General features: G+C 40.7%; 1 protein-coding gene across 7 annotated transcripts in view; it reads left to right on the top strand.

Annotated features, from left to right (window-relative positions):
• The window catches only part of DNM1L (dynamin 1 like), a 62,428-nt gene continuing 56,902 nt past the window's right edge, over window positions 20,035-25,560 (top strand). For 6 of the 7 annotated variants that reach the window (XM_018048322.1, XM_018048320.1, XM_018048319.1 and 3 more), the window contains exon 1: window positions 20,041-20,302. In XM_018048322.1, the coding sequence (XP_017903811.1) occupies window positions 20,201-20,302 (102 nt within the window). In that variant the 5' untranslated portion in view covers window positions 20,041-20,200. Of the gene's footprint in view, window positions 20,303-25,560 lie in introns of all 7 variants that reach the window. The other variant, XM_018048315.1, reaches the window with a different exon arrangement.

Here is a 25,560-nt window from a genome sequence, read left to right as displayed (position 1 = left end):
CAGAAGCATCCTATTTTAACCAAAGTGGAAAAATGAACAAATAAGTCTCTAAAATGTTATAAAATTACACATTGTTTCAAATAAGGGACTATGTTCCTGGTTGTTTAACATTTAGTAATATTAGTTTATTTAAGGAATCCAAGAAAGGCTAATGGAATTTGAGTAGGAAAAAATTGTGTCAGAATAAAAGCCATAGCAAGCTGAGAATATCTCTGACTTTTCCAAGTTCCAGAGCTCCTTCATGAATTTGGTGTTCTTATAGAGATATAAATGGCGGCATCATTTATTTTAAAAATCCTAACTTTCACAGAGGACCTGAGTTTCAGAAAACAGTAGAAAAAGTGCAGTAGAACAAGTTATACATTTCAGGATTCAGAACCCAAGGCAAGGAAACTATGAAACCATCTGAGCAGAAAATCAAGCTGCCAAAGCCAAGTTCGATGAAGTGGAAAAATGGTGAAATACTGGGCGCTTTTTTTTCTTAACTCTCCTTCCCTGTATTTTTCAGTTTTTCTAAAGTCTAAAAATAGAAGTTATGAAAAGTATCATTATTAAGGAACTATCAACATTCACCAAAGAATGTGCTACCAGCCCACCTACCATCATTTACCAATAGTGGTGGCAACAGGGCAGACTCAAACTTCCTCTCACCCACAGGGCATTATCTGGTGGTTAAACTGGGCTCCACCCAGAAGAGAGGATCCCCAGCTCCTGCACTTTCCATTACTGTTTGTCACCTGAGCTCCAATTATATGACGTATGCTACAGATCTTAGTATTCAAAAGATTCCTTATAACCAGCATATAACAAGGGAAATTTCTTCCAACTTCTGCCAATAATCTGCCCTTTATGGCCCTGAAGGAGGCCAAGGATGAGGGTCCAATGGGATACACAGGTTCCCCAGTACAGTAATAATTTGGTACTTCTTAAAATTAGTGCTGAAAATTGTGTTTGACTCTTTGCAAACCTGTAGACTGTAGCCCACCAGGCTCCTCTGTCTATGGGATTCTCCAGGCAAGAATACTGGAGTGGGCAGTCGTTTCCTTCTCTAGGGGGTCTTCCTGACCCAGGGATCAAACCCAGGTCTCCCACATCACTGGCAGCTTCTTTACCATCTGAGCCACCAGGGAATCCCCAAAATTATTGCTACTGAAATACTTGTTTAATATTTATTCAGAAAAGGAATAGCCAAGTATTAAGACTTGGGGGAAGCTCTTCTATTGTATTCTCAATTCTTCAGTTTGGGCAAGAGAGTTGTATACACTTACTATTCACAAAGTAAAAAGATGGAAATCAACCGGACCCAGTTTCACTAAAAAGCGGCTTAGAGACCACTGCTCAAGTGTGCCCCTGGGGGTTTCAAGCTATGACAAGTGACTTTAACCACATTCTGTTCATAAGAAGAATTTTCGTAAATATGATTTTCTCCATATCACTATTTTCTGTAGTGAGCAACAGTGCTCACTTCAATGGCAGCCCCTCCAGTGGCAGCATGAACAGCTCCCCTGCTGGTCCACCCCTTAACCCAGCTCTGCTGCGAAGAGCAGCTGACGGTGCAGCTGCCTTGCGGTTCTCCCAGTCACCTTTGTCCCCTTATTCTCCTTCCCTTAAAAATAACAGAATAACTTCTCAAATATGTCTATACTGAGTCCAAGGGATAGACTATCACAGCTCAGTCTTGATCCCCAAATTATGGGTATCTTGTCATGAAATAGGGATCTACTGTTTGTAGTCTTAGATCTTATTAGTTTCATCTAACATCATACTCCAAGCACTTTATCTTTAAAAACAGTTTTTAATAGTTATGGTCAACATTTGAGGGCTTACTACACACTGTTCTAGGATCTACGTGGATTATTTCATTTATTCTCCCCCACAAATGTATTTAGAAAATCTACCCTGATTTTTCGTTTTTGAAAATTTCCCATTTTGCACTAGTTTATTTTTTAATGCTTCCACATACTTATAGTTTGTTTTTCCCATTTTTTCCAGTTTCTCATTCTTTTTAATTTACTTTTGATATCGCATATTTTTTCTCTTATTTTCTTCTTTTGGTGTCCTGTATTTAGTAGAAGTGACTTTTCCCTCTCAGTTTCTAGTTTATTATTATAAAAGGTTGTTTACATTGATCTCTAACAGGTTTAAAAAAATCTCAATGGTTTTATCTATTGTTCTTTTCTTCTTCTACTTTTATTGAGAGATAATTGACATGCAGCACTGTATAAGTGTAATGAGAATAATGATTTAACTCATGTGAGTCAGGAACTAATTACCACAATAAGTTTACTGAACATCATCTCAAAATTAAAGAAGTATAAAATCATTTTTTTCTTGCAGTGAGAAACCTTAGGATTCACTCTCTTAATAGCTTTCAATATGACATAGAGCAGTGTTACTTATATTGTACGTTATATCCCTGCTGCTGCTGCTGCTGCTGCTAAGTCACTTCAGTCGTGTCCGACTCTGTGTGACCCCATAGACGGCAGCCCACCAGGCTCCGCCGTCCCTGGGATTCTCCAGGCAAGAACACTGGAGTGGGTTGCCATTTCCTTCTCCAATGCATGAAAGTGAAAAGGGAAAGTGAGGTCGCTCAGTTGTGTCCGACTCTTCGAGACCCCATGGACTGTAGCCTACCAGCCTCCAGACGGACCTTTGTTGACAACCATAAATCTGATCTCTTTCTATAAGTTTGTTTCTTTGTATTTGAAATATAATTGAACTACAAAACTATGTTAGTTCCTGGTACAATGCATGAGAAAGTGAAGTGAAGTCACTCAGTCATGTCTGGCTCTTTGCGATCCCATGGACTGTAGTCTACCAGGCTTCTCTGTCCTTGGGATTTTCCAGGCAAGAGTACTGGAGTGGATTGCCATTTCCTTCTCTAGGGCATCTTCCTGACCCAGGGATCAAACCCAGGTCTCCTGCATTTCAGGCAGATGCTTTACCCTCTGAGCCACCAGGGAAGCATAGTTATTCAATATTTCTATATATTTCAAAATGATCATCATGATGTCTAGTTGCAGTTGTTACCATATGAAGATACTGTTAATTCATAATTATTGACTATATTCCCCACATTGTATAATTAATATCTGTGACTTCATTTAATTTGTAACTGAAAGTTTGTACTTCTCAATCTCCCTCACCTACTTCTTTCTTCCCTCAACCCCTCCCCTCTGGCAACCATCTGTTTAGTCCCTGTATCTATGGCTATTTTTGTTTAGTTATGTTTATTCATTTGTTTTTTTTTTTAGATTCCACATATAAGTGAAATCATACAGTTTGTATTTGTATTCCTCTTTCTGTGTCGGACTTACTTCACTTAGCATATTACCCTCTGCAGCACCAGGAAAGCCTGGCGTGTTGCAGTCCATGGGGTCACAAAGAGCTGGACATGACTGGGAAACTGAACAACGACATTACCCTCTAGGTCCTTCCACGTTGTTGAAAATGGGAAGATTTTACAGTAAGTCCCCTACATACGAACCTTCAAGCTGAAACCTTTGAAAGATGTGAATGTGCGTTCCATCAGGGTCAGATGTGAGTGAAATTGCAGCTGGCCCTTTGTCTCCTGTTTTCGGTGATCCTTCTGCTCCATCATCTCCCACCTTCTCTCCCTCCTCCAGTCAGCAACACTTCTCGCCTGTTCACTCAATGCCAGCCCCTGGATGACAGCTGTTGTACTGTACTCCTGTACTTTTCAAGGTACTGTACTGTAAGCTTAGAAATGTTTTCTATACTTTTCTTGTCTGTTTTTATATATTATTTGTGTGAAAAGCATTATAAAGCTATTACAGTACAATACCATATAGCAGATTGCATTAGTTGGGTACCTAGGCTACTTTGTTGGACTTAACAAATTGGACTCACTAATGTGCTCTCAGAATAGAACTAATTCATATGTAAGGGCTTGCTGTATTCTTTTTTATGACCGAGTAATCTTTATAATATCTTCTTTACCCACTCATCTATCAGTGGGCACTTAGGCGCCTTCCCTAGTCTGGCTATCATAAATAATACTGCAATGAACATAAAAATGCCTATGTTTTCAAATTAGTGTTTTCATCATTTTTTGCTAGTTCAAATAATGCTTCAAAGCACATCTCCAACTTGTTATTGAGAGTTACTCCTCAATAGGTTAGATGTCATAGAAAACCTCTTAGACAGGTGGTTCCACTGGAAGAGAGACAGAGAGTAACAGCTCACACTGGCTGCACTGGAGTTGGAAACATGCACGCCTGTGCCACGCCTTGCTGCAGTTATAGCCCCCCGCCTGGGGCCGTATGCGGGCAGATGGATACAGATGTGTCAGTTTCTCCCAATGATTCTGATTCTTCCCATTCTTCCCATACCTACCCACCCTAATTTTATGAACCACTGTAACCATCAAAACTGAGGGAATAACATTAGTCTTCAGCGTTGCACTCAGCCCGGATACCACAAGCCCTGTTAAGAAGGGACCTCGGTCTCTGGCCTGTTGCCTTGACCTCATGCTCTCCTGCTCTCCTCCCAGCTGCCCAGGGCTTCACTGAGGGTCTCTGAGGTAAGCCTCAGCCTATCCTGGGGTGGCTAGAATGAAAACAGAAATAGCTGTCCAGGAAGAGAGAAGAGAATTAGGCTACCCATAAAAAGCCTTTCTAAAGCAGCTAAATATTTGTAAAGGAAAAAGGAAACTGGGGGGTTACCAGGGTATATTCCTATTCCTTGCCTCCACATTCTCCAGAACAGTGGTTCTCAACCTGGTTTTCTATGTCTTTTCTCCTCCATCCCCAGGAACATTTGGCAAAGTCTGGAGACATTTTTGGTTGTCACAGCTGGGAGGCACATGGTGCTACTGGCGTATACCGCAGAGCCCAGGGGTGCCGCTGTACATCCTACAGTGCACAAGACGGTGCCTCACCACAAAGAATGCTTCAAACCACGATGTCAGTAGTGCCAAAGTTGAAGCCCTACAACCCTTTCCTACAACCCTCTTTCTTCTCTTGTTCCCCTGTCCAATGCTCTACTTCTCTCAGATTCAGATGGAAAGATGACTGCATCTAACCAGAATGCTTCATGGGCCTCAAGAAATCTCCCTATGTTCTCAATCTGTAGTTGGTGAGTCTTTAGCAATAAGTTTTCTTGAGTTAAGTGACTCCTTATCTCATTTATGAGATCTGGGAACTCATGGAGAGATAAGAATAACTTAAACACCTGGATTGGGACATGATCTGTGTTCTTCAGAGTTTGAGAATTACTGTCCTTAAATGGCCTTGGACTGTGATTGCAAAGCTTTTTTTCTCTCAGAAACTATTTTTGTCTAGTTTAACATCTTCTTAGGATATTTCTCAGTGTTGCCTTTCCTCTGGACTATGATTCAGAGTCTCCAGTAACCACTGCCCATCCCCACAATATGCCATTATGATTCATATTTCTATTGAACTTGTAAATTCAACAGAGAACTGGAACTTGTGTTAATTGTTATTTGATAAATTAATTTGATGAAAAATATATATACTTTGAAGAAAGAAGTCCTCTATGGGTTTGTTTTGCTTAAATGATTAATATTCTGATCTGAATATGCTTTATCACTATTCATTACACATCATTACATTTCTTGTGAATTGTAGGGTAAAACTAGCCCATAGAAAGGACTTTAAAATTAACAGTGAAAAAAAGGAGCAGAGATTCTGACTTTAAAATTCTATCTTCAAAACTCCTGCACTAGTTTAAATACACCTCATCTGCCGGGAGCCAGTACGGGAGATCCCACCCATGACAAAGTCATGCGGAGAGGCCTGATGGGCAAGGCATCAGGTCTTGAAGGGTCCTCTGTCTGGGCATCTACCCTGAAACCAAAATCTGTCTGTTTACTCTCTGCTATACTATACTCTTCTGACATTACCACCTTTTCTCTGGAAAGAGTTAACTTAGGGCTTCAGTTAACAGTCTCCTGCATATAAAAAGAATGTCTCGGCTTAACCCCTTTGATGGCTTTCTAACTTATCTGCCCGGACTTTACAATTTGTGGATTGTTTACAGCCCCCAACCATGAGAGGCATGAAGCTCAAAACATCTTAAAGATATAGAGCCTTTTAGAGTTAAGAATTAGTTTGGTGAAGAGTTTGTTGAGTTAAGGTTTGCCGCCAGGCCTCCATATCCTTTATCTTTTAGGCACCTGGGAGGATATTAATCAATGTAAATGGGATGCAGAAATAGGAATATAGTAGTTTTGATGTTAGCAACACTAGACTTTTGAGTTAATTACTTTTCTCTTTGTTATAAATCACTGTACTCCTTTTTCATTGTTATAAATTGTTGTATCCTTGCTGTGTAAGAATGTAACTTTATTTAGTGCTTTCTGAGAGTGGCACCAGACTTTGGGAAGAACAATACTATTACCCTTATCAGAAAAGGGCTGTAAAATGTTAATTGGCTTTCTGGCGGAAGATGATATAAATCACCTAAGACAGGTATGCAGAGAGAAAGCCTGGTCTCGATAAGAGTCAGGGCTGTTGATACTGCATAATTTTGTGTTATCCATTGGTCTCTATGTACAATCAAAAGTATAAAAGGCCTTCTGAACAATAAAGGATGGACCAGTTTCTCGGACTAGTCTCTCGAACTAGTTTCTTGGAAATCTGTTTTCCCCCGTGTCTCTCTCTCTCTCTCTGTCTCCCTCTCCCTCCCTCTCCTTTTCTGGCTGAATTCCCATCTGGAACGAGGAGGCTCCCCAGTCTACTTACTTGCCCTGGCTTTTAAGATCCACGCAAAAGGGAGCCTAAGGCTGGGCACCCTTCAATATTCAAGTGAGCGCCAGTGGCCCAGCATAGACGGTGCAGGTTCCTTGTCTGGAACTTTATTGGCTTTCCACGTAAACCAAGTTATTCAGCCTCTTTCCTCCACTAAATTTTCCTACTATACTATTTCTTCTTTATTTCCTTTATATTTCTAAAGTTTTTCCTTGCCTACTCCATCTCCCCTTCTAATTCCCTGGATCCACCGGGGCTAGACCCCGGCAGTCATCTATGCAGTGAAGAATTGGAAAGGAAAAAGAGAAGTTAACTGATGAAGAAAGCAGCTGATGTGTGTTTCCATTCAAAGACCTGGACACAGTGCTAAGTGCTTATATCTACCATATTTTGGAGATGATACTAAGTATCTGTTTCATCCTCATAATCCAGTGAAGTGGGATGGGGAAACTAAGGCCCAGAAACTTCAAGACAGCTCCTCAGAGACATATATCTAAGGAATGGCAGAAGGAGGTTTTAAGCCCAGATCAAGGGCCTCACTTGACAGAAATGGGTACTATTATTACTGAGCACATTTTGGGGAAAAGATACCCTAGTAAGACCTTCATACACATTATTTTGTTTTAAATCTCACAACTATTTTTTGTGTATTTTACAGAGAGTAAACTGAGGAGCAGAAGCTTACCTCACTCATCCTGGGTTCAGTTTAGTTTGGTTCAGTCGCTCAGTCATGTCCGACTCTTTGCGACCCCATGAATTGCAGCAGGCCAGGCCTCCCTGTCCATCACCAACTACCAGAGTTTACCCAAACTCATGTTCATGGAGTCAGTAATGCCATCCAGCCATCTCATCCTCTGTTGTCCCCTTCTCCTCCGGCCCCCGATCCCTCCCAGCATCAGGCTCTTTTCCAATGAGTCAACTCTTTGCGTGAGGTGGCCAAAGTATTGGAGTTTCAGTTTCAGCATCCGTCCTTCCAATGAACATCCAGGACTGATCTCCTTTAAGATGGACTGGTTGGATCTTCTTGCAGTCCAAGGGACTCTCAAGAGTCTTCTCCGAAACCACAGTTCAAAAGCATCAATTCTTCGGCGCTCAGCTTTCTTCACAGTCCAACTCTCACATCCATGCATGACCACTGGAAAAACCATAGCCTTGACTAGACGGACCTTTGTTGACAAGGTAATGTCTCTGCATTTTAATATGCTATCTAGGTTGGTCATAACTTTCCTTCCAAGGTGTAAGCGTCTTTTAATTTCATGGCTGCAATCACCATCTGCAGTGATTTTGGAACCCAGAAAAATAAAGTCTGACACTGTTTCCACTGTTTCCCCATCTATTTCCCATGAACTGATGGGACCAGATGCCATGATCTTATTTTTCTGAATGTTGAGCTTTAAGCCAACTTAATCAGTAAATAGATTGTGGATTCAAGCACATTTCATCTACTTTAGAGAATACAGTATATTTTGTTTTGTCTCCCCAAAGCATCATTTCCACCTCACCAGGTTGTGCTATAAGCATTATCTCATCAGATTCTATGACTAGCCTCCTGCCAAGAAATGGTACCTTTTTTTGCAGATGGAAAAACTGAAGCTCAGATAGCACAAGTAACCTATCTAAGCCATATACATGGATTGTATTAGGTAAGACATATTATATTAGTACTCCAACAATAATTTTCAACTTCAATCGGTGTAGGTGCCTTTCAAAGGGCAGTTTTAAAAACTGTTTTAAAAACAAACCAAATCATAAGCAAATTGTGTCCTACATACATATTATACATTTCCCGGCTTAGAATGAGGTAATTTTAAAAGGCAACTACAAGATAGTATGTGAAAATTTAAAGAAATAAATTCTAAAGCAATATGATGGTACTCCTACCTAGGCATGTATGGAAATTTTCTAAAAGCACACATAGGAATCTCTTGGTGTAGAGAAAAGGGAATCCTCTCACATTGTTGGTGGGAATGCAAACTGGTACAGCCACTATGGAGAACAGTGTGGAGATTCCTTTAAAAACTGGGACTAGAACTACCATACAACCCAGCAATCCCACTGCTGGCATATACACAGGGAAAACCAGAATTGAAAGAGACACATGTACTCCAGTGTTCACTGCAGCACTGTTTATAATAGCTAGGACATGGGAGCAACCTAGATGTCCATCATAAGATGAATGGATAGGAAGTTGTGGTATATATACATGATGGAATATTACTCAGCTATAAAAAGGAATGCATTTGAGTCAGTTATGAGGTGGATGAAACTGTAGCCTATTATAATAGACTGAAGTAAGTCAGAAAGAGAAAGACAAATACTGTATTTAACACATATATATGGAATTTAGAAAGATAATAACAAGGATCCTATATGTGGGGCAGCAAAGGAGACAAAGTCATAAAGATTAGACTTTTGGACTCAGTGGGAGAAGGCAAGGATGGGATGATTTGAGAGAGTAGCATTGAAACATGTATATTACTATGTGTAAAATAGGTGACCAGTGCAAATTTGATCATGAAGCAAGGCACCCAAAGCCAGTGCTCTGGGACAATCCAGAGGGAGAGGGTCGGGAAGGAGGTGGGAGGGGTTCAGGATGGAAAGACACATGGAAATCACCCTTGGCTTATTCATGTTGATATATGGCAAAAACCATCACAATATTGTAAAGTATTTATCTTCCAATTAAATAAATTCAAAAAATTTTAGCTGGGGGAAGAAAGGGATAGTTAGGGACTTTGGGAAGGTCATGTACATGCTACTATATTTAAAATTGATAATCAACAATGACCTATTGTATAGCACATAGAACTCTGCTCAATGTTATGTGTCAGCTTGGATGGGAGGGGGTTTTGGGAGAGAATGGACACAAGTATACGTATGGTTGAGTCCCTTCGTTCTTCACCTGAAACTACCACAACATTGTTAATCGGCTATACCTCAAAAAAAAAGACCAAAAAAAAAAATGTTTAAAGTTAAAAAAAATTAATTGGAGGATAATTGCTTTACAATGTTGTATTAGTTTCTGCTGTACACCCCATGAATCAACTATAAGTATATATATAATACACACACACACACACACACACACACACACACACCCTCCCTTTTCAGTCTCCCTTCCACCCTCCCATCCCTCTAGACCATCGCAGAGCAGCACCAAGCTGAGCTCCCTGTGTTATACAACAGCTTCCCACTGGGTATGTATTTTACAGATGGTAGTATATGTACGTCAATGCTACTTTCTCAATTTGTCCCACTCTTTCCTTCCCACACAAGAAACTCTTAATAGCAGTTAGCTCATGGGCAAAAGATTGAACAGACATCAGACAACTTCTGCCTTTCCCTTATACCTTTCATTAAAATGACAACCCTCTCCAGTACTCTTGCATGGAAAATCCCATGGACAGAGGAGCCTGGTAGGCTACCGTCCATGGAATTCCGAAGAGTTGGACATGACTGAGCAACTTCACTTTCTACCCTTTCTTTCAGATGAAACAATCTAAACACAACCTCAGAGAACCTCCTAGCTTGAGAACATACACTAGTTTGCATGTCATAAAAGTTAATCCAAAGATTGCCAACAGGCTAATTATTCATAAAGGGATCTAGACAGTGAGGTGTGATCTCTGACACACAGTTGGCAAAGTGGGTGGGTGGGGATGAGGATGGGAAGTGGCTTTTAGAAAACCTACAGACAAGGTACATAGGCCAGAGGTGCGTCTTGGGTAGCTCTGAGTTATTGGTCTTGGGAACTGATTGTCTGGATGCAGTCAGAGTCTGTGGGCAGCATCACTCAGTGATGTTGCTTCCTGGGGCTTTGAGCAGGCTTCTGGGCTAGGATACGCTTTCTACCAAAGAGTGCATTGGGTCTCAGACAGAGACATAAAATAATTTTAAAACCTGATTATTAATTTATCATATTTTAATTCTGCCAAAAGTCGCATTTTAAATGTATGGGCTTTTTGGTTGTTGTTTATCCAGAGATACAAGGAACTCCTAAATTAAGGAGGTTTTGTCAAACTGAGGGTCAAGAGAACTGAGTTCTAATCCTGTCTCTGCTAGTAACTAGAGCTGCAAACCTGAGCTCATCATATTCTCTAACCTTTGTTTCCTTATTTGTAAAATACTGAAGTGGACTAAAATTTAAAATCATGAAAATTGTTAGTGTTCCCTTAGGTTTTAGTGTAGTAAGATTCTCATTGTTTACATTTTTATTATTCATTGTTCCCATGAATCTCCTTGCCTTTTTGAAAGCCTATATGTGATATCATATGCAATTTTAATGTATTGTATGTTTGAATACACATAGTCAGTTCCATTTTTTCTTTCTTTTTTTTTTTTCAGTTCCATTTTTTCAAGTGTTACTCAAATGCTTCCTCAATTTGGTGCTGTAGACCAGTCTGCTCTCCCTTCCTTTTCATTCAGAAGGTTCCAGTCTCTCAGCCACAGTCCCTGAGCATCAGTTGATCCTGTGAAAATCAATAAAGTAGCTGGTGGGCTCAGCATTAGTGCTGATAAGCAAATAAAATCTCCTCTTCAAGATTCAAAGATTTTAGTCAGGCAAATAAGTTTGGCTGATTGTCAGATAAGGGATTCTAAGTGTTGCACTTAGGCACTGAAAAGGTATTAAAGTGGCTATTTTTGCCCTGCCCACCTGTCATGCCTGAAGTCTAATTCCTAACCCCCAACACACATATTCTGTACCATCTACCTGAAAATGGGCCAAATTTGACCCTGTAACTTCCATAGAGTTAAGAATACCATTAACAAAATTAAAAGACAAAGCACATATTGAGAGAAAATATTTGAAACACATATAATAAAGTTTATTTGCCATCATAAATATAAATGACTCTTAAAAATAACTATTTTAAAATAATAGTGCAATGGAAAATGGGCAAAGACTGTGAATATGTAACTCACAAAAAATAAAAAGGACAAACATGCAAAAATTTACTAATATAAATAAAAATGTTTGCTTTTAACCTTATTATATTAGCAAAAATAAAATTATTGATACTACTCAAAGGTGGGCATGAGGAAATGGGTACTTCTATATAGCTTCATTAGAATATAAATTAGCACACAATATCTATTCAGATTTAAACATGCATTACCTTTGACTTAGCAATTTCACTTCTAGGAATCTACTTTGCTGAAATATTAACAAAACTATGAATATACACATGTATCAGGAAATTTTCTGCAGCATTGTCCATAATAAGAAATTAAGAAATCCCAAGTGATCTATCAACTACCAAGGGAAAAACTGTTAAATAAATGATCATAATCCTTATAAGAAATTACTGTGAAGCCATTGGGAAGACTATTTTGAAATTCTTATGTCCTGGTATAGAAGACATAGCAATAAGTGAAGAAAAACTGTAATAAATGGAACTTTATTTACTATAAGTGAAAAAATAGAATTATATGTGTAGAACTATATGGTTGTCTGAGGAGTTCTTACAAATAGCTGAGAAAAGAAGAGAAGCTAAAAAAAAAGGAGAAAAGGAGAGATATACTCATCTGAATGCAGAGTTCTAAAGAATAGCAAGGAGAGATAAGAAAGCCTTCCTAAGTGAACAATGCAAAGAAATAGAGGAAAACAATAGAAAAGGAAAGACTAGAGATCTCTTCAGGAAAATTAGAGATACCAAGGAAATATTTCATGCAAGCATGGGCACAATAAAGGACAGAAATGGTATGGACCTAAGACAAGCAGAAGATATTAAGAAGATGTGGAAAAAATAGACAGAACTGTACAAAAACGATTTTAATGACCAGCTAACCATGATGGTGTGATCACTCACCTACAGCCAGACACCTTGGAGTGCCAAGTCAAGTGGGCCTTAGGAAGCCTCACTACAAACAAAACTAGTGGAGGTGATAGAATTCCAGCTGAGCTATTTCGAATCCTAAAAGATGATGCTGTGAAAGTGCTGCCCTCAATATGCCAGCAAATTTGGAAAACTCAGCAGTGGACACAGGACTGGAAAAGGTCAGTTTTCATTCCAGTCCCAAAGAAAGGCAATGCCAAAGAATGCTCAAACTACCATGCAATGCACTCATCTCATACGCTAGTAAAGTAATGCTCAAAATTCTACAAGCCAGGCTTCAACAGTACATGAACTGTGAACTTCCAGATGTTCAAGCTGGATTTAGAAAAGGCAGAGGAACCAGTATGAGCAGCAGTTCATACTACACATATTGTTGTTCATTCGCTCAGTTGTGTCTGAATCTTTGTGACCCCATGGACTACAGCACGCCATCTTCCCTGTCTTTCACCAACTCCCGGAGCTTGCTCATACTCATGTCCATTGAGTTGGTGATGCCATCCAACCATCTCAACCTCTTTCATCCCCTTCTCCTCTTGCCTTCAATCTTTCCCAGCATCAAGGTCTTTTCTAATGAACTGGCCCTTCGCATCAGGTGGCCAAAGTATTGATTCAGCATCAGTCATTCCAATGATATTCAGAGTTGATTTCCTTTAGGATTAACTGATTTGATCTCCTTGCAGTCCAAGGGACTCTCAAGAGTCTTCTCCAAAACCACAGTCACAAGCATCAATTCTTCGGTCCTCAGTCTTCTTTACGGTGAAACTCTCACATCCATACATGACTAGTGGAAAAACCATAGCTTTGACTAGACGGACCTTTGACAGCAAAGTAATGTTTCTGCTTTTTAATACACTGTCTAGGTTTGTCACAGCTTTTCTTCCAAGGAGCAAGTGTCTTTTAATTTCATGGCTGCAGTCACCATCTGCAGAGCTTTTGGAGCCCAAGAAAATAAAGTCTGTCCTTGTTTCCATTGTTTCTCCATCTATTTTCCATAAAGTAACGCGACTGGATGCCATGATCATTGTTTATTGAATGTTGAGTTTTAAACCAGCTTTTTCACTCTCCTCTTTCATCTTTATCTTTAGACTCTTTAGTTCCTCTTTGCTTTCTGCCATAAGTGTGGTGTCATCTGCGTATCTGAGGTTCTTGATATTTCTCCCAGCAATCTGATCCCAACTTGTGCTTCATCCAGCCCAGCGTTTCTCATGATGTACTCTGCATAGAAGTTAAATAAGCAGGGTGACAATATACAGCCTTGACATACTCCTTTCCCAATTTGGAACCAGTGTGTTGTTCCGTGTCCAATTCTAACTGTTGCTTCCTGACCTGCATACAGATTTCTCAAGAGGCAGGTCAGGTGCTCTGGTATTCCCATCTCTTGAAGAATTTTCCACAGTTTGTTGTGATCCACACAGTCAAAGGCTTTGGCATAGTCAGTGAAGCAGAAGTAGATGTTTTTCTGGAACTCTCTTCCTTTTTCCATGATCCAACAGATGTTGGCAATTTGATCTCTGGTTCCTCTGCCTTTTCTAAATCCAGCTTGAACATCTGGAAGTTTACAGTTCATGTACTGTTGAAGCCTGGCTTGTAGAATTTTGAGCATTGCTTTACTAGCGTATGAGATGAGTGCATTGCATGGTAGTTTGAGCATTCTTTGGCATTGCCTTTCTTTGGGACTGGAATGAAAACTGACCTTTTCCAGTCCTGTGTCCACTGCTGAGTTTTCCAAATTTGCTGGCATATTGAGGGCAGCACTTTCACAGCATCATCTTTTAGGATTCGAAATAGCTCAGCTGGAATTCTATCACCTCCACTAGTTTTGTTTGTAGTGATGCTTCCTAAGGCCCACTTGACTTGGCACTCCAAGGTGTCTGGCTGTAGGTGAGTGATCACATCATCATGGTTAGCTGTCATTAAAATTGTTTTTGTATAGTTCTTCTGTCTATTTTTTCCACATCTTCTTAATATCTTCTGCTTGTCTTAGGTCCATACCATTTCTGTCCTTTATTGTGCCCATGCTTGCATGAAATATTTCCTTGGTATCTCTAATTTTCTTGAAGAGATCTTTAGTCTTTCCTATTCTATTGTTTTCCTCTATTTCTTTGCATTGTTCACTTAGGAAGGCCTTTTTATCTCTCTTTGCTATTCTTTGGAAATCTGCATTTCAATGGGTGTATCTTTCCTTCTTTCTTTTGCCTTTAGCTTCTCTTCGTAGCTATTTGCAAGACCTCCTCAGAGACCCATTTTGAACATATAAAGAATATCAAATGTTCCTCTCATACTCCTTGTTATGGATTTAAATATATTCCACCAGGGCCTCAGAATATGATTTTATATGGAAATAGTGTATTTACAGAAGTAATCAAGTTTAAAAATGCCTTCAAGTAAAAATCTTTCTTCTGGGACTTCTCTGGTAGTTCAGTGCTTAAAACTTTGTCTTCCAGTGCAGGGAGGTGCAGGTTCGATCCCTGGTGGGAGAGCTAAGATCCCACATACCTTGCAGCCAAAAAACCAAAACTTAACACAGAAACAGTAGTGTAACAAACTCAGTAAAGACTTTTAAAATGGTCTACATTAAAAAAAAAAAAGCCACCAAACTAAAAACATCCTTCTTCTGTCTCTAGTAAAATGAGGTCTTTAGAGTGAGCCCTAATTCAATAAGACTAGTGCTTTTATAAAAGGTGGACATTTGGACCCAGAGACAGACATGCACAGAAGCGAGTTGATGTGAACACATGCAGGAAGCAGACTGTCGTGTGAAGAAGGAGGCAGAGATTGGAGTTACACTGTCACAAGAAAGAAATGTTTGTGGTCACTAAAAGTTAGGGGAGAGGCATGGAACAGATTCTCCTTCACAGTCCTTAAAGGAAGCCAATCCTGCTGAGGTCTTGACTTTGAACTTTCAGCTTGTAGAACTATGACACAATAAACTTCTGTGTTTTAAAGAGAGCAGTTTGTGTACTTTGCCACAATAGCCCTAGAAAACAAATCCAATCCTCTATCAAATTTAAGCAGAAAGGGATTTAGTACATGCAATTAGATGCTTAATATTTACTCTGTTAGGATGCCTGAAAAAAACAGACTCTAGGCTAGACATCTAGGAAATACTCCCAGAATCACTGGGACTCCTAGGATTACTGGTATGTTTACTACATGGCAATCCACTCCCTATCAGGTTTCCTGTTCTCCCTTCCCCCATCCCAATTCAGTGGGATGGAGGTCATCTTTGTAAAATTCATGACATCATGTCTTTCTTTGGTCACCCTTCTGATTTTCTTCATTACCTTCAGGAGACATCTCTCACTCCTCACTCTCATGAGTTCACCTTGGTCTGACCAGCTATTAGCCTTGCCACTCACTATTCCCTCACAGGCCTCACCCTATACTAAGCCACACTAAGCTGTTTAAACCATCCAGAATGCCTCATGTCTTTCCTTTCTCTTCACTTTTGCACAAGTTGTTCCCTCTCTCTGGTTTGGAAGTTGTTTCCCTTCACCTTTGTCAGGTCAATTCCTATTAATCCTTTCGTCTAGTGCTGACTTCCATATTAACTCTAGTTATTTGCTGATTTTCTTCCTCAGAGGAGAGAATGAAAAGAGAGATTTGAGCAATTTTGCAGAATGTATTTTATTCACCTTTGTAGCTTTAATTTTTAATATAGTTTTAATTTAATTATTTATATTAATTCTCTATTTTAATTTAGGTTTGTTTGCTTTTGGTTTTGCCAGTGGTGTAAATAGTGGCACACATTAAAGACTGCTGTCGGGATTTTGAGGTATATCATTTTCTACCTTTGCATTAGCTTCCTAGTACTGCCAAAGCTGCTTAAAAACTTACTTTCATTTTGGAAGTAGGTCACATCTTTGGTAGTAGTTATGTTATTATTCCTATTTCATAGGTTGGGATTGGGAGTAAGGTCACATCATTCTTAAACAGAATGATTAATTCAGAACTTCTTCCCTCATGCTGTACTAGGTCTAAAACAACAAGTTCTAATTCTTGACTAGCCCAAATAAAGTTAATTTAATATGGAAAACGTATATTCATTCATTCATACAGACATATATCTATTTATTCTTTTAGTCAACTATTTAGTAATTGAAGAGGAAAGAGAATAAATAAAAGCCATCAAAAAGAAACAAAAAGTCACTTAATGGATAAAACTTTATGCATATTATATATAATATACTTAGAACTTTATGATATACTATGTTATTCACTAATTTTGCTGCGTCACTTATGTGACACATCCATCCCAGTTATACAGCATTTCTAGAAAACTGGTTCTTTTTTTAAAAAAAATTTTATTTATGTATTGGCTACATCAAGTCTTAGTTGCGGCGCGCACGCTCAGTAGTTGTGGTTCATAGGCTTAGTTGCCCTGCGGCATGTTCCCTGACCAGGGATCAAACCCAGGTCCCCTGCACTGGAAGGTGGTTTTTTAACCAAACCCAGGGAAGTCCCAGAAAACTAGTTCTTAAAACTCAAACTGGCTCATGCTGCCCATTACTGGTTAGATGGACTGGTTGGGAATTAGAAAGGAGAGGTGTTCAAAGTCTCTCTAGACTGGGCTGGTGACAGAAGAAATCCTGGCTTTAGTCCCTTTTTAACTACAGTGTACCAGTGAGCCCTTGGATATGCAAAGGCAGGTAACCAAGGCCTGAAAAGCTAAATTTGTCTTCACTGTAAAGTGTGGGCTTTGAGTTGCTATAGGAAAAATGAATGGAGAAGGAAATGGCAACACACTCCAGTATTATTGCCTAACGAATCTTGCGGACAGAGAAGCCTGGTGGGCTGCTGTACATAGGGTCACACAGAATCAGACACGACTGAAGTGACAGCGTGCATGCATGCATTGGAGAAGGAAATGGCAACACGCTCCAGTGTCCTTGCCTGGAGAATCCCAGGGATGGAGGAACCTGGCGGGCTGCCATCTATGGGGTCGCACAGAGTCAGACGTGACTGAAGCGACTTAGCAGCAGCAGTAGCAGGAAAGATGAAAAAGAATCCTGAAAAACAGAGGAGATAGGAGGTTTGAGGAGTTTCTACGAATGCCAAACATTTTGGGAACCTGAAGTACAGATATAAAGAGGCTAATGAGAAATTTCCAGAGATAGGCTAGGTGTTTAAGAACAGGGATGCCAAACATGTAACATTTTGTTGTTGGCATTGTTGTGAGGTAAAATCAGCCTCAAATAGTTAATAAAATATGACAAATGTTTTGAAGGTGGGAGCATTAAAGGAGGTGATAAGCTCCACTGGTATATGAGCGTGGAGCAAAGGGAAGAAAACAGTCTAGGGTGAAGAAATAAGACTCTACTACTCTTACTTCTTAATTGTATTGTCACGCTGCCCTCTAATGGTCTGTCAGTATTTCACTATTTAGCAGATTCAATTGTTAGCTTCTGAGCCACCTGACTGACTTTACCATCTGCAGACAATTTCCCCGTTCAGTTCAGTCGCTCAGTCGTGTCCAACTCTTTGAGACCCCATGGATATATTATAATATTATCCCATATTATATTATATATATATATATGCCTGCTCTTTAAATTTTGCCATTAACAAGTAAAAAAGACTATGCCCTTTGAGGCCACAAATAAAGGAAAAGCAGTTGCATAGTTGTTGCCCAGGGCACCTTGCCCCTATGAAGCAGTTACCCATGGAGCTTCACTGTGAGCCTACCTTCTCCTTTTGTCTGTCTTTTCATCTCAGACAAAATATAGACTGCTCAGAGATAAAGAAGAGACCAACAGCTCCATCAACAGAGTGCTGAGAAACAAAGTGGGTAACATCTGACTGTTATATAACACTATCTTTGGTAGAAAATAAATACTATCTTTGGTCTGCCTTCTGTTTTTGGAATTCTCAAGTTGTCTCATTTTGACTCTGAAATTAAAAAAAAAAGAATTAGAAGGAAATGTTCATTAAACTTGATGCCAAAACACCGCTAGTGGACCTTCAGGTCTTAGCTTAGTTGAAATTTAATTCATTTGTTCAGAAGTATTTATTGAGTATCTCTCATGTGTCTTGCTGAACAAATCAAGCATATTCCCCACAGCCAACGTGTATGGGGGGCTTCCCAGGTGGTGCTAGTAGGAAGGAAGTAGCAGTGAAGCCATTGCAGGAGGCATAAGAAATGTGGGTTCGATCCCTGGGTCGGGAAGGTCCCCTGGAGGAGGGCATGGCAACCCACTACAGTGTTCTTGCTTGAAATATCCCATGGACAGAGAAGCCTGGTGAGCTACAGTCCATGGATTCGCAGGGCTGTACACAACTGAAACGACTTAGCACATGATATGTATGGCTGTGCGGGTGAATGGTACTCAGTAAAGTTGTGCAGTGGTCCTTACTCTCAAGGGGGTGGTCCTTACTCTCAAGGAGATTATATCTAATAATTTGTAGGAAGTCTTGCTTGAACTTTCACTCCTAAGGACTCCATAATAAACCCAGTCATAGCACTTTACCCATTTGTCTATTATGGTGTCATCCTCTGTTAGATTGCAAACTAAGAGGATAATGAGTTTGGGACTATCTTGTTTGTCCCTTTCCAGGGGTTAGGGATGCATCAGTGAATTAAACGATCAAAAATCCCTGGCCTCTACAAGCTGGTAATCTAGAAGAGAGAGATAGTCAACAAGTTCAGTATGTACCATGTTACATGGAGATACACCATGGAAAAAAGTCAAGTAGGGGAGGGGCCTTTTTCCTCCCCTACTTTGACTCTTCGCTCAGATGTCACCTTTTTTTATTTTGAGAGAGGAAACCTTTGGAGGTTCACAGTAGAGGAGAGATACTCTCCGTCTAAAAAAGAAAAACATTTAGGAATAAAACAGTAGGCACACTTAGCAAACAGCTAGTAAGGCAGTTATCAGCTCTCCACTTTGCCGGAAATCAGGTCACAGTGAATACATATTTATACAGAATATAGAGAATAAGGGCCCAGCCCTAGCCTTTCTCTTGAAAATCTGGCACTTTCATATTCTTTCTGAATACATTTTAACATTCGAGAGAACCCTCGTGTTCTAACCTGAGCTGATTTTGCATTTTTTGTTGCAGAATAGCACCTCGCGTCTTCTAGTATCAGCCTGCATACCATTTGTATGTGGCTGGGGTGTCTGAGGCTACGATTCCTTAAGCCTTTCCAACCAGCCCTACTTGACAGTGTCCTTTTCAGGAAATGACGTCCTGGATAATTAACAGACTCCGCTATATTTAACACATATTCCTATCCGAAATTTTCACACTTATTTTGCCTCGCGGACAAGTGAAAATGTATCTCTTCCTTCTGACTCTCTGGGCCTCGCTCCCTATTCTTTTGACAGCAGCCCAATCCCAAGCATCCTTCCCCCCAAGTTGGCGACCCGTCTGCGCTGCTCAGCCTTCCGGAAGCTGTAGGCCCCGGCGGTCCGCCTCGCCAGAACTACAACTCCCGGCAGCGTCTGTTTTCCTGCGCCTCCGTCTTGGCGCATGGCCCGTCGGGAGGGGGCAGGTAGCGGGCGGCCGGGCGGGGTCCAATGGGTGCCGGCTCCCGAGGAGAGGGCGGGGGAGAAGAGGAAGGAGGCGGACTCTGGGCCCCGGCCCCATTCATTGCCGCGGCCGGCCCGGCTGGGGTCTTGTGTGTTACGAGTTATGGAGGCGCTAATTCCTGTTATTAACAAACTCCAGGACGTCTTCAACACGGTGGGCGCCGACATCATCCAGCTGCCTCAGATCGTGGTGGTGGGAACGCAGGTGAGAGAGGAGGGCGGCTTCCGTCCAGGCCGGAGCCTGGGGCGCAGGCCTGGAAGAGGCTGCGGCAGCGCTTGCTCCCCGACCGGCCTTCGCGGCCTGTGGGAGGAGGGCGCTGCCGCGCCTGGGCGCCTGGGGCTGCGTTGCACCCGGGCTGGTTGTCCGGGGCCTGGCGGGGAGGCGAGGGGCGGAGCCGGCGCGGCGGTCCGGCGGGTGCCGGGGGCGGGGTGGGGGAGGGACGGGCGAGCGGAACTGGAGTCCGCGGGGACCGGGCGCGGCTTCCCCCGCGGGCCGCTGCTTCCAAGGGCACCTGGGGGACGCATGGGGCACGCAGGCCGGGTAGCCCCTTCTAGGTTGGTTTCAGGGTGGCGGGGTGTTTGTTTCCCTCCTTGCCTTGCTCAGGGGCTGCGGAATCAGTATTGGAACTTCGGTGTCGGGGCCCAGGAGGGCCCCTACTTGGGTGCACCTGAGTGTTTTCCTGCCATGTGATTCCCGTTTCGAAAACACCGAAGCAGTTAAAAACAAACAAAAAAACCCAGACCAACTTGTACTTGGAGTTTGTGGATATAGGGAAGAGATGGTCAATTTTTCTGCGTAGGCTGTGGTTTTTGACTTCCATCTAAATTGGGCATCAAGGTTCTCTGATCTTTTCATGTTGGCATCTCTTGTAGATAATACATTTTTACATGTGGAAATGTTGAAATAACTTAGTATGACAGAGAAGTATACATTTCATTTTCTCTGCCTGCTGCTTTTCTTGGTTGAAGAGAATCAACCACAGGCTTTTAAAAATAATGTTTTCTGTTGGAAAGGGGACGGTTTCCTCATTTTCCATCAGGTTCTGCTGCTGCTAAGTCGCTTCAGTCGTGTCCAACTCTCTGTGACCCCACAGACGGAAGCCCACCAGGCACCTCTGTCCCTGGGATTCTCCAGGCAAGAATACTGGAGTGGGTTGCCATTTCCTTCTCCAATGCATGAAAGTGAAAAGTCAAAGTGAAGTCGCTCAGTCGTGTCCGACTCTCTGCGACCCCACAGACGGAAGCCCACCAGGCTCCTGCGTCCATGGGATTCTCGAGGCAAGAGTACTGGAGTGGGCTGCCATTGCCTTCTCAGAATATAGAGTATAGGGTATAAATATTTTGAGAGGGAACTCAAAATAGGGTATTTCCAGACACTAGTAACCCTGGAAACCATAGACACCCTGTCTAGGGTGGGCGAGAGGGGCTTTTTAGAAATTATTTCAGAAACACATTTCCTTGGTTGATTATAGGATTGGTATAGATCCTATACCAATATGTGCTCAATTCTGCCTTCACATATTATGGTACTTGTAACTTAATGTTTGTAATGACTAGATACTCTGGTTCATTAACATAGTAAATTATGAGAATTTTTTTTTGAGTTTATTTTGTTTACTGCTGTGTTCCTATTCCTAGCTCTTAGTACAGTCTCTGTGTATGTAGTAGATGCTTCAAAGATAAATACTTTGAATGAGTTACTGGATAATATTTTTTAAACACTTGGGCTTTTATCATCAAAACCAGTCTGTTTTTGTAAATAAAAATAGAGGAGAAGAAATTAAATCTTCTTTGATAGTAATTTGTGTTTTCTAGCTGTAGATCAGAAACTTTCCATATACTTTTAATAGGGTCCCAATGCTTTTTAAGTATGAAGCAGTAAAAGAATCAGAGCTATACTGTGTTAGCATAAATAGTTTAAAATCAAGAAAGATTTTCCTTACATGAAATAGAATTTATTTCAGTGAGTAAATCTGTTGGCAAAATTAGGGAGGGAACAGGGTAGAAAAGTAAAGAACTCAGCATTGTGAAAGTCAGTGTTAACATATGTCAGCAAAAACCATCCTAATAGTGATAGTTACATGCTATATAGGTGTATGCCATATTTGCATGTTAATGTTTAGGATTAACGCAGAAGTCTAAAAAACTTCAGTTTTTAGACTTGATTTAATGGGGGTTATCTCCATTCATGCCCTTAATTGAAATTCAATCCTTTATTAATCACGTGCAGAAGAAACACATAAGAATAGAAGCAATGTATTTTTTTTCTCATATTTTCCTCAATATGTTGGAAAAAAACTTTTCTTGATTTGAATATAAGTACACCATTAGTTTGTCGTCTAAGCCATTTAATGCTGTATAGCATATATACAGCACCTCACATTTAATGGAGTGGTGCACAGTGAGTGAGTTACAGATGTAGTAAATGCTCTGTAGTTAGTTCGAGTGGTAAACTTCTCAGTGGCAGTAATGTCTCTGTCTTATACTTTACCTATACTTTAAATGGCTACAGATCTCATTTTGGGGAATTTTTTCTCAAATTTGAATGTATAAGAATTACTTTGAAAGTAAATTTCCTGGACCCCATCCCCAGAGATTTTAATTTTACAAGTCCGGGGTGGTCCAGGCAACATAGATGATTCTGATGTAGATGGTTCATAGAACCTGATTTGAAAAGTGTAATAGTGAGTCTTTGATTTTAAAACTGGAAAAAGCTGGGAAGCTTAGTCTAAGGGCATGGCACTCTTCAGTAGCCTTTTGATTTTGGTGGCATTCTTGCTCCAAAGTATCAACTTCAGGCAACCTTTGCTGACCCCTGAATATTTTATTTCTTAAATTTCAAATAATATTTATATGAGGCCGAGAGAGTTGGAGAGGTTGAGGAGAGAGATGTTTTATTTGATCATTCACAGGTTTTATGATTTAGCTAAATGAATTGCTTTCCTTTTTCTATTGCTGAGAACCTCCATGTGGAAAGAACAGAAAATGGGAAGAGAGAAGGTTGATACTTTTAAACCTTGGTGTACTTTGCAGGTAGAGGAGGAGATAAGGTTTCAGTGACATTTGTGACTCCACTTGGGAAATTTAATCACTGTTTAGGTTGAGAATCGGAAGGGGGAGCCCTCCAGGTATGTAGTCCACATAAACCATGTAAACCACAACCTAGTAGAGGAATCCCAATAGAGGTGACATTAGTGCTGCTAGTATAGTGCTTTTCACTTTGCCTGTTATTTCAGTAATTTCAGCACTCTACTTTCAGCAGTTCAGACAAATACTGAAGAAAAAGGAATCTTGGGTTTTAAATGACCAATCTGCAAACCAACTGTTTAACATTTAAAAAATTAAGGTATAATTCATGTAACATACATTCCAACCACTCAGTTAGTGGTTTTTGGTGTATTCACTAGGTTGTGCAGCCATCACCACTATCTAGTTCCAGAACATTTACATAACCCCAGAAAGAAACTCCATGTCCATTAGCAATCACTCCTCATTTTGCCCTCCCCCATGGCCTGGCAACCAAATTTCTGTCTCTCTGGATTTGCCTCTTCTGGACATTTCTTAAATAAATGTAATCATACAATATGTGGCCTTTTGTGCCTGGCTTCTTTTGCTCCACATAATGGTTTTTATGTTCATCCATGTTGTAGCATCTATTGATGTTAATACTTCATTACTTTTTATGGCTGAATAATATTCTGTTGTCTAGACATGCCACAGTTTGTTTATCCATTCATTAGTTGATTGATATTTGGGTTATTTCCACTTTTTGTCTACATTGAATCATGCTGCCATGAACTTTTGTTTAGAAGTTTTTGTGTGAAAATATGTTTTCAGTTCTCTTGGATGTATAAATGATTTAGCGATTTCTAAAAAAGACAACAGCAAGAGTTCGTAAAGGTGTACAGAACCTGAAACCCTGATATACCAGAGAAAGGTTTGTAAAATGGCACACTGCTGTGGAAAACAGTTCCTAAGGAACTATGGCAGTTCCTTAAAAAGTTAAACAAGAGTTACCAAAGTAAAAGTCACTCAGTTGTGTCCGACTCTTTGTGATTCCATAGACTATACAGTCCATAGAATTCTCCAAGCCAGAATACTGGAGTGGGTAGCCGTTCCCTTCTCCAGGGATCTTCCCAATCCAGGTTCAAACGCAGGTCTCCCACATTGCAGGCGGATTCTTTACTAGCTGAGCTACGAGGGAAGCCCAAGAGTTACCGAATGAACCAGTAATTCTACTCCTACATACAAGTAACCCCAGAACAGCACAAGAGGTTAGAGGCACTAACTGTACAGTAAAAAAAAAAATCTGCATATAACTATACAGTTGGCCCTCTATAGCTACAGTTCCACATCCACAGATTCAACCATCCACACGTTATATAGTACTGCAGTATTTACTGGAAAAAAAAATTCAAGTAGGCAGTACTGAAATATTTACTGAAAACAATCTGAATATAAGTGGACCTGTACAGTTCAAACACATATTGCTCAAGAGTAAGCTATATATGGGCTTCCCTGGTGGTGCAGAGGTTAAAGCGTCTGCCTGCAATGTGGGAAACCTGGGTTTGATCCCTGGGTCAGGAAGATCCCCTGGAGAAGGAAATGGCAACCCACTCCAGTATTCTTGCTCACTCAGTCATGTCCAACTCTGCGACCTGTGGACTGTAGCCCACCAAGCTCCTCTGTCCATGGGATTCTCCAGAATCACTGCAGATAGTGATTGCAGCCATGAAATTAAAAGACACTTACTCCTTGGAAGGAAAGTTATGACCAACCTAGAGAGCATATTAAAAAGCAGAGACATTACTTTGTCAACAAAGGTCTGTCTAGTCAAGGCTATGGTTTTTCCAGTGGTCATGTATGGATGTGAGAGTTGGACTGTAAAGAAAGCTTGAGCGCCGAAGAATTGATGCTTTTGAACTGTGGTGTTGGAGAAGACTCTTGAGAGTTCCTTGGACTGCAAGGAGATCCAACCAGTCCAACCAAGGAGATCAGTCCTGGGTATTCATTGGAAGGACTGATGCAGAAGCTGAAACTCCAATACTTTGGCCGCCTGATGCGAAGAGCTGACCCATTAGAAAAGACCCTGATGCTGGGAAAGATTGAAGGCAGGAGGAGAAGGGGATGACAGAGGATAAGGTGGTTGGATGGCATCACTGACTCAATGGACATGGGTTTGGGTGAACTCCAGTAGTTGGTGATGGACAGGGAGGCCTGGCGTGCTGCGGTTCATGGGGTCACAAAGTGTCGGACATGACTGAGCGAATGAACTGAACTGAACTGTAGAGGTGATAGCTTCACTAAGTTTAGTAATTTGGTGCCAAATATTGATCTTAGTTTCATTCCTTCAGTATTAAGTAAACTCATGTTTTTCCCTTTCCTTTTCTTTTTCCCTAGGTTCTCTGTGTAGACCTTAAAAGATCAGATCTCTGCTGATTACTTAAAAAAAAAAAGTTTTTT

This window comes from Capra hircus, chromosome 5 (assembly GCF_001704415.2).
Source record: "Capra hircus breed San Clemente chromosome 5, ASM170441v1, whole genome shotgun sequence".
In the NCBI taxonomy this organism is placed as follows: Eukaryota; Metazoa; Chordata; class Mammalia; order Artiodactyla; family Bovidae; genus Capra; species Capra hircus.
Note: the sequence above shows the minus strand (reverse complement) of the source record. Positions and strands in the feature narration are given on the sequence as shown.